At 48.5% G+C, this 13,979-nt stretch overlaps 1 protein-coding gene across 1 annotated transcript in view; it reads right to left on the reverse strand.

Annotated features, from left to right (window-relative positions):
• Positions 1-210: 210 nt before the first annotated feature.
• The window catches only part of LOC8029595 (delta(14)-sterol reductase TM7SF2), an 86,154-nt gene continuing 72,385 nt past the window's right edge, over positions 211-13,979 (reverse strand). The window contains exons 9-11 of the mRNA XM_042290822.1: positions 11,781-11,867; positions 11,289-11,411; positions 211-652 (exon numbers count right to left, since the gene is read on the reverse strand). Of these exons, the coding sequence (XP_042146756.1) occupies positions 492-652; positions 11,289-11,411; positions 11,781-11,867 (371 nt within the window). The 3' untranslated portion in view covers positions 211-491. The remainder of the gene's footprint in view (positions 653-11,288; positions 11,412-11,780; positions 11,868-13,979) is intronic.

The raw sequence follows: 13,979 nt of genomic DNA on the forward strand, positions 1-13,979 counted from the left end.
GTGTGTGTGTTTGTCTCGTTTCCGAGTCCTCTGTCACAGGTTTTGCACTCACATGGGCCTCGTAAAAAAGTAAACCCCAAAGGATTGAGTAATTTTTTTTTAAAAATTACTCTCTGGAAGCAGTTGAAGGCAAGTTGATTAATCTAATTTCATTACAGTAATGTCCTTACTGTCATCTCTGTGTTGTCTCGTACACTTACGTCTGCCTCCCGTGCACTACAGTTACGGTGGCGCCACGCCTGCGTGGAACAGTTAGTGAGATTGGCCTATCCGAGTTCGCCTCCGTGCCTAGTTAGCTAAGAAAGGCTGGCCTACCTTCCACATTTTTGTTTATTTGAAATGAAAAATCTTCCTTACGTGCACGCAATGAAATACATAATAGGAAATCGGCGTCCGCTCGCATACTAAATGAGACATTCCAAAAGAAGCGTTTTTGTTCCTCCTTTTTCTTTTTCACGCACGTTAACCCGAATGTTGTTTGGTCGACGGCCTCAGTAGACGCCCGGCAGGAGGCGGTACTTGACCCGGTGGGCGTAGCGCAGCCAGATGTCCCCGTAGCGCTGCCGGCACCTCGCCTCCACTTCAGCCGCGCGGGCCGCCAGGAACAGCAGGCACAGCAGCAGGTGGTAGTACGGCAGTACGTGGCCGAAGCCTGCACGCGGCGCCAGGGGTATCAATGTCCGACAGGCGCGCGAGGATCCTGTGATAGTGGAATTGTCCCAAAGCGAACCGAAGGACAACCTCCACTTCCGGTACAACAAATGCCGTGCACGCCATCTGCTGCGTTTTGTTTGGGCGGCCGTGCGACCGTGAGAAGAATCGTTCACTTTGACTAACTTCGCGCTCGCAGTAAACACTACATAAAGCATGAAATGGGCATCAGCCGCTCTGTTTGCACGCGCTGGTTCCTGCGAAAAGTGTACAAAGGTTTGCCCTCAACCAACCAGTTTTCCTCCTGACCGCTCTCTTGGCTACCACAACGCCTGACAGGGATGGAAGTGCTGCAGCATTTGCGCCAAATTGCGCCAAATATTCCGCTACACCTGCGCCATAATGACCTTAAACAGAGCGAAACCAATATAATATTGGTCGGCGAGACTAATATTGGAAGAACTATACTCGTTTTCACCCCAAGAAAAAAGCAAGCTTTGCGCAGTGTTTACACGCCGCGCGAAGTATAGTTCGTACATGATTTGGTGGTCGGGGGAAGAAGCTATGCTTTTGGCGCTTGAAATGTATACATCTTGATAAGATAACATATATCCAATCTCGAATGCACCTGCCATAAAATACCTTAAGGGCGCCCACCCAAAATGAAGAGAATTATGTTGAAAAACATGAAGTAGGTTATTTTTGAAGATGAGACAGCAAAACTTTACAAAACAAAATTACAAGTGCAGGGGCACCCGCTACAAATCACGTGACATGGGAACTGATACCGCAGATCGCAGACACAGCAAATTCGCGTTTCAGAAAGCAATAAACACGCGGGAATTCGCTACGAACTCCCGTGTCGCGAGAATGGATACCGCGACCGCAGATGCAGCAGATTCGTGTTTCACGGTGCGATACACACGCGGAAACCGGATACAAACCTGCGTGCCACGGGAACATCGCGCGCACAGATCGTGGACAAAAAACGCGGGAACTCGCTACGAACCATACCAACTCGCATGTCACGGGAACCGATATTACACGCGCAGATCGTAGACATACTTCTAATAAAAAAGATGGAAAAAAAATCGCAGACAAAAAGGCGGGAACTCACTGTGAACTCGCTTGTTACACGTACCGGTACCGCAGATCGCGCGGTTGATGTGATTTCCGTCGGACATTGCGGGAGGTGTCCTTACGGGATTTTACGGTACACATATCTCATTTCTCCATGTAAAAGTGGAAATTAGTAGTGCTCCGCGAGCTGCCGAACTCTTTTTACTACGATCCCTGAGGTGAAAACATGTACAGAAGGAAAATGGTGTAAACATATATATGCATTGGCACGTCATCGTCTGAACTTTCAAACTATGATGCCGTGATGTCGATCATGTCACGGAGCTAAAAGTATCGAGAAATATTTATGCAAGGGAGGTATGCAGGGTCTCACACTCCTGATGAGGTCGCTTGATTATAATCTCGGTCACACAACTCCACGGTGTGGCACTATACAGCTTTCCAAAAAACGCTCCTCGGCGGCCATTATGTTGCTGATGCTGATGCGGCTGGTGCGACTCTCGCGCCCCCTATCAGCTAGAAATTTTCTGCCACTCTCTTGGACTGTGGGAACCCGCTGAGCGCGATTCTCTACACCTATGTTTTGCGGGTTTGCGTTCGACGTTTTCTGGCCCCTCTTGAAAGTTTCCACTTAATTTTTTCGATGCATGCTGCGTACCCTTTCTGCGTTATCTTCCACTGCGAGAAAGAGGGCTGGCAAGTGACTGTCCATTCAAGCGTTTCTGCTCGACATTTACGGGAAACGAAAGAGGAGAAGGACGTCAATTGGCCGTCGAAGCGATTTTAAGAACAACAACTATTCTCCCTCCCCTCCCAGTGATAATCCGCGTAGAGTCCTCAGTCATAGCCAAAAATAGTTGTTCGGGTTGGAGTCAGCCGCGCCCGTTCTTTTGCCTCGGTTGGGCCTGGTGTGATAAAAGGAAGCTCTCCCCCAAAACAAAATTATCTTGGATTCCGTCCGCCCGATCGTCAAGAAGTGACTGTCGTCGACTGTGACTGTGTTATTTGAGATCTTTCTCAAATAAATTATTTTCAGATAACGCCGCATCGTGTGGTACGTATGTACAATATATTGCTATACTTCGTCTCACCCTACGACGGACAAAAGGTAAAAGCTACGGGTCACCAGATCGAATCACAAGCCACTTGGAAATTGCGTTGTATTTCGCTTCAATGCACGCGGCGGTACCTCAGTCTAGGATCACTAAAGAGTATGGGTGGACAGTGGTTCGAATTGAATAGCACTGAATGACTCATCAATTTTACATCGCAAAAAAAAAAAAAAAAAAAAAAAAAAAGCTACGACATACAGACTCTTTGCACTGTCGAAGCTATAAAAATGATGCCGCGCTTTTTGATTCTGAGCATCATTCGTCCACCCCTAATCAATATTAAGCATGTCATAGTTTAGCGTGTAACGTGATTGGACCTTGCGGCCCGTGGCTGTGGCCTATAGTCCATCGTAGGATGAGACAAAGTATAGGATGTTAACGCTCGCTAAATTGTGTGTCCGTGCCCTGTCCATCGGTAAACACGCTATTTGTGAGCGTGCCACATGCATGCCTTTCGGCTATCTTCTGTCGTAAATTATTTTCGACGGCTAAGCGCTTTGTAGTTTGACACGCGGCTTATCAGGCGGCGCCGTCAAAACTTTTCGTTAAAAAAAAACCAAAAAAACACGACAACGAACATTCCAGTCGCATTCGTACTGTCGCACGTGTACCCAACAAATATTTTTTTTTACAGTTTCCTTTCTTTTTTGCTTTTTCAAATGTACAATGCTTTCTCAATGTTCTCGGGAAAATACATACCCATGAAACACAAAATACAGCGGGAAAAGACGAGAATTTAGCCTCCAGAAACGGGAAAATACGAGAATTTTGCCGCCAGCAGTGTTTGAAACTGCGCCTATCGAAATCAGTCCACTCAGTTAGGGCTAGCAGGGACGCCGGCGGGAGTACCTCAAACCCGGTGACTGGTCTCGAAAACGGTTTGTTGCCCCTGGGGTCGAGTGTTTCTTGGAAAGGCGAATAGCCGCTCGGCGTCGCCCTTCATCGCCTCACACGGGCCCGCGTGAGTCGAGCTTCACCGCTTCGCATCGGTGTGCTACGAGAAGCGGCTTTCGCGGGGAACACCCAGAGTCGTGTAATACCCCTGTCAGAAGGGCTAGTTTAGTGTCACTACAAGCGAGTGCACTTCGCCCTTAGTGTCATTTCTGTAGTGTGCCACACGGCTCCTTCCTGAGGAACACACTTCGCTTGGAGTGAGTTTGACGAACTCACTTCGCTCGATCGAGCGCGCGGAATCAGTAGGAGTGTTTCAACAGTAAAACATAACAACACAGAAACCAAAAGCGTTGCGTAAGTTTTATTTTATAAAGAAAAAGAAATTCGTGAAACAGACAACAAGTAGAAAAGTGGCATTGCAAAAAAAAAAAAAAAAATAGTGGGGTGGACTTGGGGTTTAGGCTTACCTGAATCAAGATTAGCGCAGCGGTGAATTCATAAAAGACGACGACAAAGTCAGTCATTCATGGCTGTCTTGTTTAGCAGAGAATGATGGTCTACTTTTGATTCAGCATGTAATTATTTGAGACAACACGATAATTATGATCTGATTAGGCAGTGTCAGGGCCTCCTCGTAGACTTCCGTGGAACGAAGCGGAACGCCAAAGTTGGATATGCTTCGTTCTTTATAATGGCTTGCGATGATCGATCAGAATCATCCAATTGGCGTAAAACTCGTTCATTAATTTTTTTTAATTTATTAATTTTTAATTTAAAAATTTAATTAAAAAAAAAAACATTAATTTATCAAGAGAAGAGGTGCAAGCTCTTCGGAAGCTTCGAGAGGACAACAACATTGTGATCCTGCCAGCGGATAAGGGCAACTCAACGGTCGTCCTAGACCGGGATGCCTACGAGCATAAGGTCCGCGATCTCCTTGACTGCTCTACGTATGAAAAACTCAAGAGAGACCCAACATCACAAGTCCAGACGAAGTTGAACAAGATTCTTACGGATATTTTCAAAGGTCACCCAGATTCCAGGAGCCTTCACCTGCGCCTTCTTTGCCGGAATGGCTTTACCCCCGGTTTCTACGGACTTCCAAAAATACACAAACCTGACGTCCCCCTCCGACCCATCGTTGACTTCACCACGTCTCCGCTCAAAGCATTGTCAAACTACCTTCATCACACCATCTCTCCTCTCGTTGGGAAAACCCCGACATATGTGCGCAATGCCAGCGACTTCGTGGAGCAGATTTCGCATTTAAAGATAAGCGCCGAGGAGATTCTGGTATCTTTTGACGTGATATCCCTGTTCACAAGCGTTCCGGTCTCCTTAGCAGTCATGACTGCCAGAAACACCCTGGAGAAAGACAGCGATTTGAGCAACAGGACCAAGCTCAATGTGGACGAACTTTGCCGCCTCCTTGAATTCTGCCTGAGTAACACTTATTTCAGCTTCAAAGGAGAGTACTTTAAGCAGACCAGTGGAACCGCAATGGGGGTCTCCATCTCTGTCGCCACGGCAAACCTGTGCATGGAAGCCATAGAACAAAAGGCTCTCCAGTCCTTTGCTGAAAGCCCCAAGGTGTTTCTAAGATATGTGGACGACTGCTTCTGCGTCATGAAGAAGTCCCAAATAGACAACTTTTTGACACACCTCAATTCTATCGAGCCTAACATCCAATTCACCGTGGAACGGGAAAAAAAAAAACACCTTACAGTTTCTCGATGTGCTTGTACAAAGGCAGAAAGACCATCTCCAATTCTCAGTTTACCGCAAACCAACGCACACCGGAAGGTACTTACAATTTGACTCCAACCACCCAACGAGCCATAAGGTATCGGTGGTAAAAACACTCCTATCAAGGGCAAAGAACCTTTGCTCAACTGATTCTGACAGACGAAAAGAAGAAGAAACCATCATTTGCGACCTCAAGAAGAACGGATATACGGGCAGCTTCATACACCGCATTGCCCGTCGTCAAAACCGAAGCCAACACCGCCAGTCGCAGGTTGATACGAAACGCCGGCCAACCACGCGCATCAGCGTCCCATACATCAAGGGAACAAGTGAAGCGCTGGCACGGGTGCTAGCAAAGACGGGGCATTCAGATGGCCCACAAGCCAATTTCAACCCTTGGACGCTTTATGCCACGACCAAAAGATCGGCCCCCTAAAGAGAAAGCGCAAGGTGTGGTGTACGAGATTCCCTGCGCGGAGTGCCCGTCCTCGTACATCGGGGAAACAAAAAACTATCACGAACGGATTCGTCAACACAAGGCTGATGTGCGCAACTTCGATCAAGAGCGCAGCGCGGTTGCTGAACACTGTGAAAAAAATGACCACCGCATTGACTTTCTAAACACACGTCTCCTGGACATTGAAACTAATCCTCGCCGGAGGCTCTTCCTTGAATCTTGGTACATTCAGACCACGCCAACAAACATTAATAGGTCTCTTGGCGCACTGCCATCTGTGTATGTGAACGGACTCCACCAGTTGTCTTCAAAAAACGATCAAAGAGGAAGAAGATGGGATCATGCACATTCGCCTCCGTCATAGAGGAAAAAGAAGATTGCGGCTCCTTTCCTCCATAGTCGCCCCTGAAGAAGAAGCCGAATCGGCTTCGAAACGTTGGGCCCCTGATTTAGGGATTGGTTGGTCGTCGTATTTTAATAATCGTTCATTAATGCAACGTTGTTTTAGAGCACAGCTCATAGGCACCCCTTCTTAATTAAGCGGCGTCGGCGTAACCGCGCGTTGCATTAAGGGCTGTTTCTTAAAATGACGTCACACGTGACGTCACGTGTGTCGTCACGTGTGACCTCACGAGGGTAAACTTTTCCCGCTACATTTTGCGGTAAACGTTTTTGCTCAGTTTGTCGGAAAATTTTTCCGCTAAATTTAGAGGAAATATTTTACCCGTTTGACGTCACATTTAAAATTTCAGATGACGTGTCATGTGACGTCACACGTCAATTCAGCAGGAAAATTTCCCGGCTAAATTTAGCGGGAAATTTAGCGAATTTTTTACGCTAAGTGGGATGGGAATAGGAGAGGAGGATGTGAGGGTACGGAGGGGGACCAGCTGGCATACCCTCCCCTTCGTACCCTTCCTCCCTCCTCTCAAGAGCTGCGCTCCAATTCGGTTTTACAAAGAATTGTGAACGTCAAATTTTTTTAACGTGTCTTTATTAAGGGGTATCGGTGGCCAAGTGGGCTAGCGCCCACTAAAGTCACTGGATCCTGGGAAAGTAACGCCAAGCTCCGCGTGTGGTCGCCATCTTGGTCCATGAAATGAGCAATTTCTCCTTGACCCCTCCGTTCTTGGTGAGCCTATCTAGATTCGCTGGTGACGGGTAGCTTTATTGAGTCGTTTTTTGTATACCGAGATTTTGCTAACCACACACCGGCGAAACAGGCGTACGCGTTCGTACCACCACAAGATGGCGTGTCGGTGCTTGGAGGCACTGAAAAATAAGTTTACTGTCTTGAAATGCGCAAGAAGAACAATATAATTGTAAGAGATCCATGGAGATGGGCCTGATTAATAAGTTGATTGCATACGAAGTGCCAAAGACTCTTATATTGAAGAGGAACGCTTCCAGTACGATGATGCTCCATGGTGATCTTGGCGCGACTGGTTTAGAACGACCCCCTGGAAGCTTCGAAGATTTAAATGGACCAAGATGGCGATTTCCATGGCAACGTAGGCCGATTAGCCAATCGCCTTGCGAGGTTTGGGTCGTCTGTATGTTAGTATCCGTTTGTGTCCGGCTAGCAGGTAGGGAAGGCAATGGCGCTACTTTCCCAGGATCCAGTGACTTTAGCGCCCACCAGATCGGAGTACGTGGAGAGAAAGCTCGCGCTGGAGAACCCAGTGATCCTGAGCTCGATTCCCAGCCCTGCCCGAAGAACACACTTCCAGTGAAGTGAGTTCGGGGAGCACACTACGCTCGCTCCTGTAGACCGAGTGTGTAATCTCGATAGCAGTGTTCATTGAGTAAAAATAATAGAATAAATTAACGCTGCGTAAAATTGGTATTATTTTGATTGGAGTAATATTAGATGCGCACTTGTTTTCTGTTGGCAGGAAAGTAGCGCATTGTAGAAAAACGAGCGGCTAATCTAGTTTCCAGCCTTGGCCCCTGCGCGACGGCCAGCGACGGCCAGGAGGCCTGCGAGACTCCACCAGGAATCTGAAGGTGGCAGGAGAGACGCGAAAGGCTTGCTTGAAATGGAACTCGCCCAAATGGGGCAAGGTGTCTTCGAACCACCGTTCGTTCCTCTGGAAAGTCTACCGTTCTCGACTGATCACGGGTAGATTGTCGGTCATGAGAGCGGCTATGGTTAAAGCATTGGCCTGCAGCTGCTGATCGATGTCACTTGACATTCTTGCCTGTGCGTCGGCATCCAGGTCCAGCTGCCTCTCATCTGAAAGACGTTGGGATCTCCCGGAAAAAAGTGAACCCACCACGCGCTTCCACTGTCCAACATCGCAGATATCGCCCTCAGCTCGTCCTCCATACACTCCATGATGTTTCGTTGTGGCGAGTGGCCGCCGTGCGAGCCGCCAAGTGGGCTCGCGCACACCAGCTCGGAGCACGCGGAGCGAAAGCTCGCGCTGCAGAACCCAGGAATTCTGGGTTCAATACCTACTTCTGCTCGTTTTGATCTATACTCCGTTTCACCTTATGTTGTACCGCAGACAAGGCTAGAAGCGCGAGCTCATAGCGTTGGGAGCTACTCTTAACGCACGAGAGCTTGTGCCGCCGAGATGTGCCCTGAACAAGGAGCTCGCGCTTGTAGCCTTTCCTGCAGTACATTATAAGGTGAAACAGAGTATAGATGAGCATTGTACCGGCGTGCGGACGTGTATCACTAGCTTGTACTGGCTGATCGTAATGATCAAGTTGGATTTAAATTTGGATTAAAGCTCGTGACTTAGCGCAACAATGTGTGGTGACGTGTTTCTAATAAGACGACGAAGTTATTTATGAGAAAATGCGTATGCACTGTAATATTTTGCGTGCCCATTACTTACCCATCGTCATTGCCATCATTTCGGAGTGACACTAAGTTTCCCCGTGTAGCACCAACACACTTGGAGTGTGTTTCGGCGGGTTGAAGTGCACTCGCTTGTAGTGACACTAAACTAGCCCTTCTGACAGGAGTATAAGTTTGGTCAATGGGACGCGCGGACAGAGCCAGGGCGTGCACCAGACGCAGAAAAAGGGTTTGACATGCTCTCTTGGCCAACCAGAAGCCGAAAAGAATCCCTTAGCGGTGGTAGCGAGAAACTGTTTTAATCATAGGTATATGGTTTTAATAAACGCGTAAGAGTTAAAAAGGTTGCTACCCTTCCTGATTGAAAATAGACGGCAGATTCCCGACCCCCGGCGCCTGGCGTACGGATTATGTCGATCGTTCCGCTAGTTGTGCTTTTCCAGCATGGTTTTGGATGACCGTGATTGAAACATCACGTGCACCATATTTTCAGTCACCGAGAGTTACTCCGACGGACTTATTAGTTTCGTTTCTCGCGACCACCGCCAGGGTATTATTTCCGGCTTCCGGATTGGCCACATTCCAATTTGTGAAGACGCCCTGGAATACGCCCGGCCCGCTTTCGGCTATTGGCGCCTCCTCATTTGCCTCCTATACTTCCCGACGAATGGCCAGACTCTCTACATATAAGGGTCTGTGTACACCCATTGTTTAACGCGATGTTCTCGTAAATTATGCTCAGTACTACTACAGGTCGACCTTTTTTGGTCTTGATTGTATGACCTCCACGTGATACAACAGTGCACAGAACACGGGGGCGCTGTTTTATCATGTTGAAATACAAACTAGCTCAAGTTACTACTTTACTACGGCATATGACCTCCACTTTGTAAAACCTGTACTGAGGGGAAAAAAAAAAAGAAACTCACGCGTATTTTTTTTAATGAGGTAGTTAAGGTAGCTCTCCGGCAGCACTCGATCGATTGTTTGCGGGTTTTATGGCGCAAGAGCTTTGATCAACAATGGTCATACTGCTCCAAACTAAAGAAGCAGAAGGCATACAGTAAGGAATCAGGATGCAGCAGTCGATCGAAAGGGCACCAAATTTGATTAAACACTGGCTCCAGTGCCGCTAGTTCTCGCAGAATTAGGAAAGCCAGTTTTAAAACGCAACTCTATTTTTTTCTTTGAGGGGGGGGGGGGGGGGGGGGTTGAGTGTTTTCGAAGTTTACATGTTGGATAGTTGAGTTTGTTTGGTTCATAAATATTCCTTTCTTTCTTCCTTTGTTCCTGCGGATTTGGTCCACAGAGGGTGCCTTCGGCAAAAGGCGTGAAGTCTGACAAGGGCTTGGCGTACAACTAAGTACACGCAAACAAAAACTTTCAATAGGGGTTATAAAATTCCGTACGGAAAAGCACAAAAAAAATGGCATACCTGTGTACAAGAGAATATTCTCTTGTTCTGCGATCAAAAAAACACAAAGTACAATCAAATATGCAACGAAAATATCAAATTGAATTTGAAAAACAAAAACGCACAGAACAAATTAAGATCTACACAATCATGAAATAGGTCTACGATCACAAAAAAAAACGCACACTTGCAAAATTTACGATATGATCTGAGAAGCACAAACAAAATCAGAAACCTTCAGCTGTACATAAATACACCTAATATACCGGAAAAAACAAAAACAAAACATTTGATGTAATATTCATTTCTAGTACAGTAAAAGTTCAAAAGAACAAAATATTCTGAGGACACCTTAGCACTTCGTATGAGTTGTGAATGCGAAAGCACGAATGTTGTCCTCCCGCTCCCTTAGTTCGTCTGCGGCGTACTGGCGTGGACGGCCACGTTTCGCTACTGCCGAGGTAGCGGCTGACGGCCGAGCGCCCGCTCTCGTGAAGGGGCCGCGCCGAGCTGAGCTCGGCCGTGCAGCCTCTCCGGAGTTTGCCCGTGCGGGCTCTGCGGCCAGGCCCGCACCTCTTACCGGATGCCGGGCCGCTGCGTGCGCTGCGCTGCCATGGAGAAGCCTTCTCTGGTGGCGTCCCTTGGAACTACGCAGCGCGAGAGCCAATGGGAGCCTTGTTCCTTGAAACTATGACGCGCGCCAGCCAATGGGAGCCTATCCATCCGATTTCTGCTACAGACGATAGGCTTCGCTCCATTGGGACAGGGGAAGGTGCCGTTTGGCTCGGCTTCAAAAGCTGATGACGTCGGTTCGCTCCATGGGACAGTTAATGCTTTCGCATTAATAAGAGAAACCAAGTTACTGACAACAAGATACGCTCCAATATTTCGTTTAAACTTCGGAATAGAAATTTGATAGTTTATTTCAAGCAGTTCGCGATTTAGGATTGTTGCGACTTGAAATGTCACAACAATAAAAAAAAAACAAAAAACAGAGAGGAACGTTTCAATGAGACGTCCCTTTCTGTGTTTGTTCCTTCTATTAAAAGGTTCCAATTTCTTCCACCACAGTCTCAGGTGTTGTGTGACATGATTAACTTCCTTAAGTCGAGCGCTTTGACGTACCGCACGGCAAGGCGAAGGCCAGGGTGCAGACTAGGTCGCCCAAGTAGTTTGGGTGGCGCACGAGGCCCCACAGTCCGGAGACGAGCAGCCGGTTGCCCGCGCTGTCCGCCACGAAGTCCAACCCTGCGCAGAGCGCACCAGCCCTTGGTTCTCAGCCGCACGGGACGGGTTCGTACGCACGATGGCGTTTCACTACGCTCAACTGCGTTGCGGGACGTACACGTAGAGATCCGGCTGCGAGTTAAAGCAGCAACCAGGCCGCATTGCGTCGCCTGGTTACCATCGCGACCTGCAGTCAAATCCCTCGACCCAAACCTCCGATACCCTGTCGAACGTAAATAATCCAACGCAACTTGCGGACCATGCTTGAGTTCAAACTATAGTTTCACGAAGAGGAACCGTATGCCTATATTTGTGTGTCTGCTGTCTCCGCGCCCTGGCCTTGCGATGAAACGAAAAGTGGCATTTGCGCTCTAAGGTCCGCTCACGTACCTTGTCCCCTCGGAGCAGAGTCCGGCCAGTTCCGCCGAAAGGCGTACTTGCTCTTCTGAGAAAGGTGTAGAATGGCGAGGCCAGTCGCTGCGAGACGGGGTGTAAGAAAAGGGAAAAAGGTCCGTGGAATTATGATGCAATCAGCGTTGCATTAAGCTCTACCGAACATGTATAATAGACTAGTGAAATAAAATACCTCAATACAGTTACTTGAAAAGAAAAAAAAAAATACGTTGCTTGTTACTGCGACTCAATAGGAACGCGTTACCTCAGCTTGAAAGCTGAACGTGACGCGTTATTTTCTCGTTACTCTGAATGTGTAGTTTTTATGAAGCAGTTTACTTCTCGCTTTTTAACGGGTTCATTGGGGATAACTGTACTGACATATATTGTGCAGATCTTTCGATGGTCTATCTAGCGTTTTCTCGTCGTGAAAATTGCAGGCTCGAGCTGGGGTGAGAGCTAGGTTGGGTACTCGTGTTGCACAAGTTCCCCTTAACTAAATAGCACTACGCGTCATAAAAAAACATATTTTACTCGTTCCTTCTCTTAAAAAGTAATCAGGTCGTCACTTTGTTACCGAAAAAAAAAATTAAAAATAGTCGGTAAAGGCCGATTCACACGACGGACTGATCCGCGTACGGATTGATCACGTGACGATATGTCCGCGGTTCGTCCGTCTCCCAAGCGCATCCACACGAGGGAGACGACGAGCAGACGCCAGCGAGGACGGACCGAACCTGTTCGCCACCCCACAATACCGCGAAACTCCACATCGCACCGTGGCACCGTCGTGCAGGAGAGAAATCGACGTTTGCTACCGCGATAAAGAATCTTACGCCGCTGTTACGTACAGATCGAGACAAAACACCGGGACACGTTTCGCGCGAAGCGCCACTAACTTTACTAACCCAAAGCGTGACAGTGATACAGGCATGGTCCTGCTCGAGAAAGCTTCGGCGTAGACGCGACGAAGTTCTGGGCTCGCGGAGGGGTGTTTGGAGATGCCTTCACGCACTCCGCGCTCATGCACAACACTCAAGCACATTACATCCACAAGAGAGGTCTTGCTCGGTGAAACCCTGATTGGACGTGCAAGAATTATCGCGGCGTGCTGGACGAGTTTTGACGGGAGCTTCTTGACACGGACCCGGAGGAGCACCGGAACCTGCGTCGCGTCAGCTGGACAAAGTTTCTGGAGTTTCTTTTACGCGTGGAACCAAGAATCGCGCGACATAATGAACCAACGAACGCACAAAACGCAACGATGCGCCATTTTTGTTTTGAACGCCCAGAAGCAAAATACAAAAAAAAATCATGTACCGTTGCCAGACTAAATGCTTTCCAAGTCAATCTGCCACCAAACGTCCGCGAGTGAACAAGGCGCTCGACTTTATTATAGTGCACCACTTTATCAGTCCGCGCGTCCGCGGACGAGGCGCAGATCGCAGGAATCTGTGACGTGCCGGTCACGTGGTACACGGTCCGCAGACGAAAATCGCGATTCGGTCCGTCGTGTGAATCGGCTTAGCAGGGTTAAGGATTCAGAGGAAACTCCTCCAACCTTTTCCCACCTGGGCCGAGAGAATGCTGGAGAGGAGGTGACCTCCTTTCCAGCGTTTACTCTGCCATAGCCTCCTCCATACTCACAAAGCCTGGCAGTTCTACGACGGAGCCAGAGAGTGCCCGGTCGCAGATATGGAGCGCGAGGATCTGGTAGCATAGAACATCAAAGAGCCATTTGTTGGGCAACCTAGACGTCAGCGCACAGCTATTGCAGTGGCGAGAACCCGAAACACACTTGTTCGCTCGGGGGAAGTGTGTTTCGGCGTTTCGCCGCAGCGGGGCGCCCGTCACGTGGCTCTCCTCTCATCCATTGTCTGCCGCTCCACCTTTTCAGCGGCCGCTTCTCGTGGCGATCTGCCAGGCTTTGTCAGTATATAGGAGGCTATGGCTCTGCTAATGTGAAATGCAAGTACGGCCTTAGGGCGCCGCCATCTTGCGCGCTTGGGGTGTGCTCGGGCACCTCATAATCCGCTCACGACGCGTAAAGCGCGATCCAAACCAACGCTTCTTTTTGCGCCTGTAGGTCGTGCGGCTGCGGATGTGACGCATTTTCGTGACGTCGCGCCGCTTCTTCGCTCCTTCCGGGCGCGCACGAAGAAGTTGGTTGATTTCAACTTCTTTCTCAAGCCGCAC

The sequence above is a fragment of the Ixodes scapularis genome, unplaced genomic scaffold, assembly GCF_016920785.2.
Source record: "Ixodes scapularis isolate PalLabHiFi unplaced genomic scaffold, ASM1692078v2 PGA_scaffold0__279_contigs__length_252992795, whole genome shotgun sequence".
NCBI classification, from domain to species: Eukaryota; Metazoa; Arthropoda; class Arachnida; order Ixodida; family Ixodidae; genus Ixodes; species Ixodes scapularis.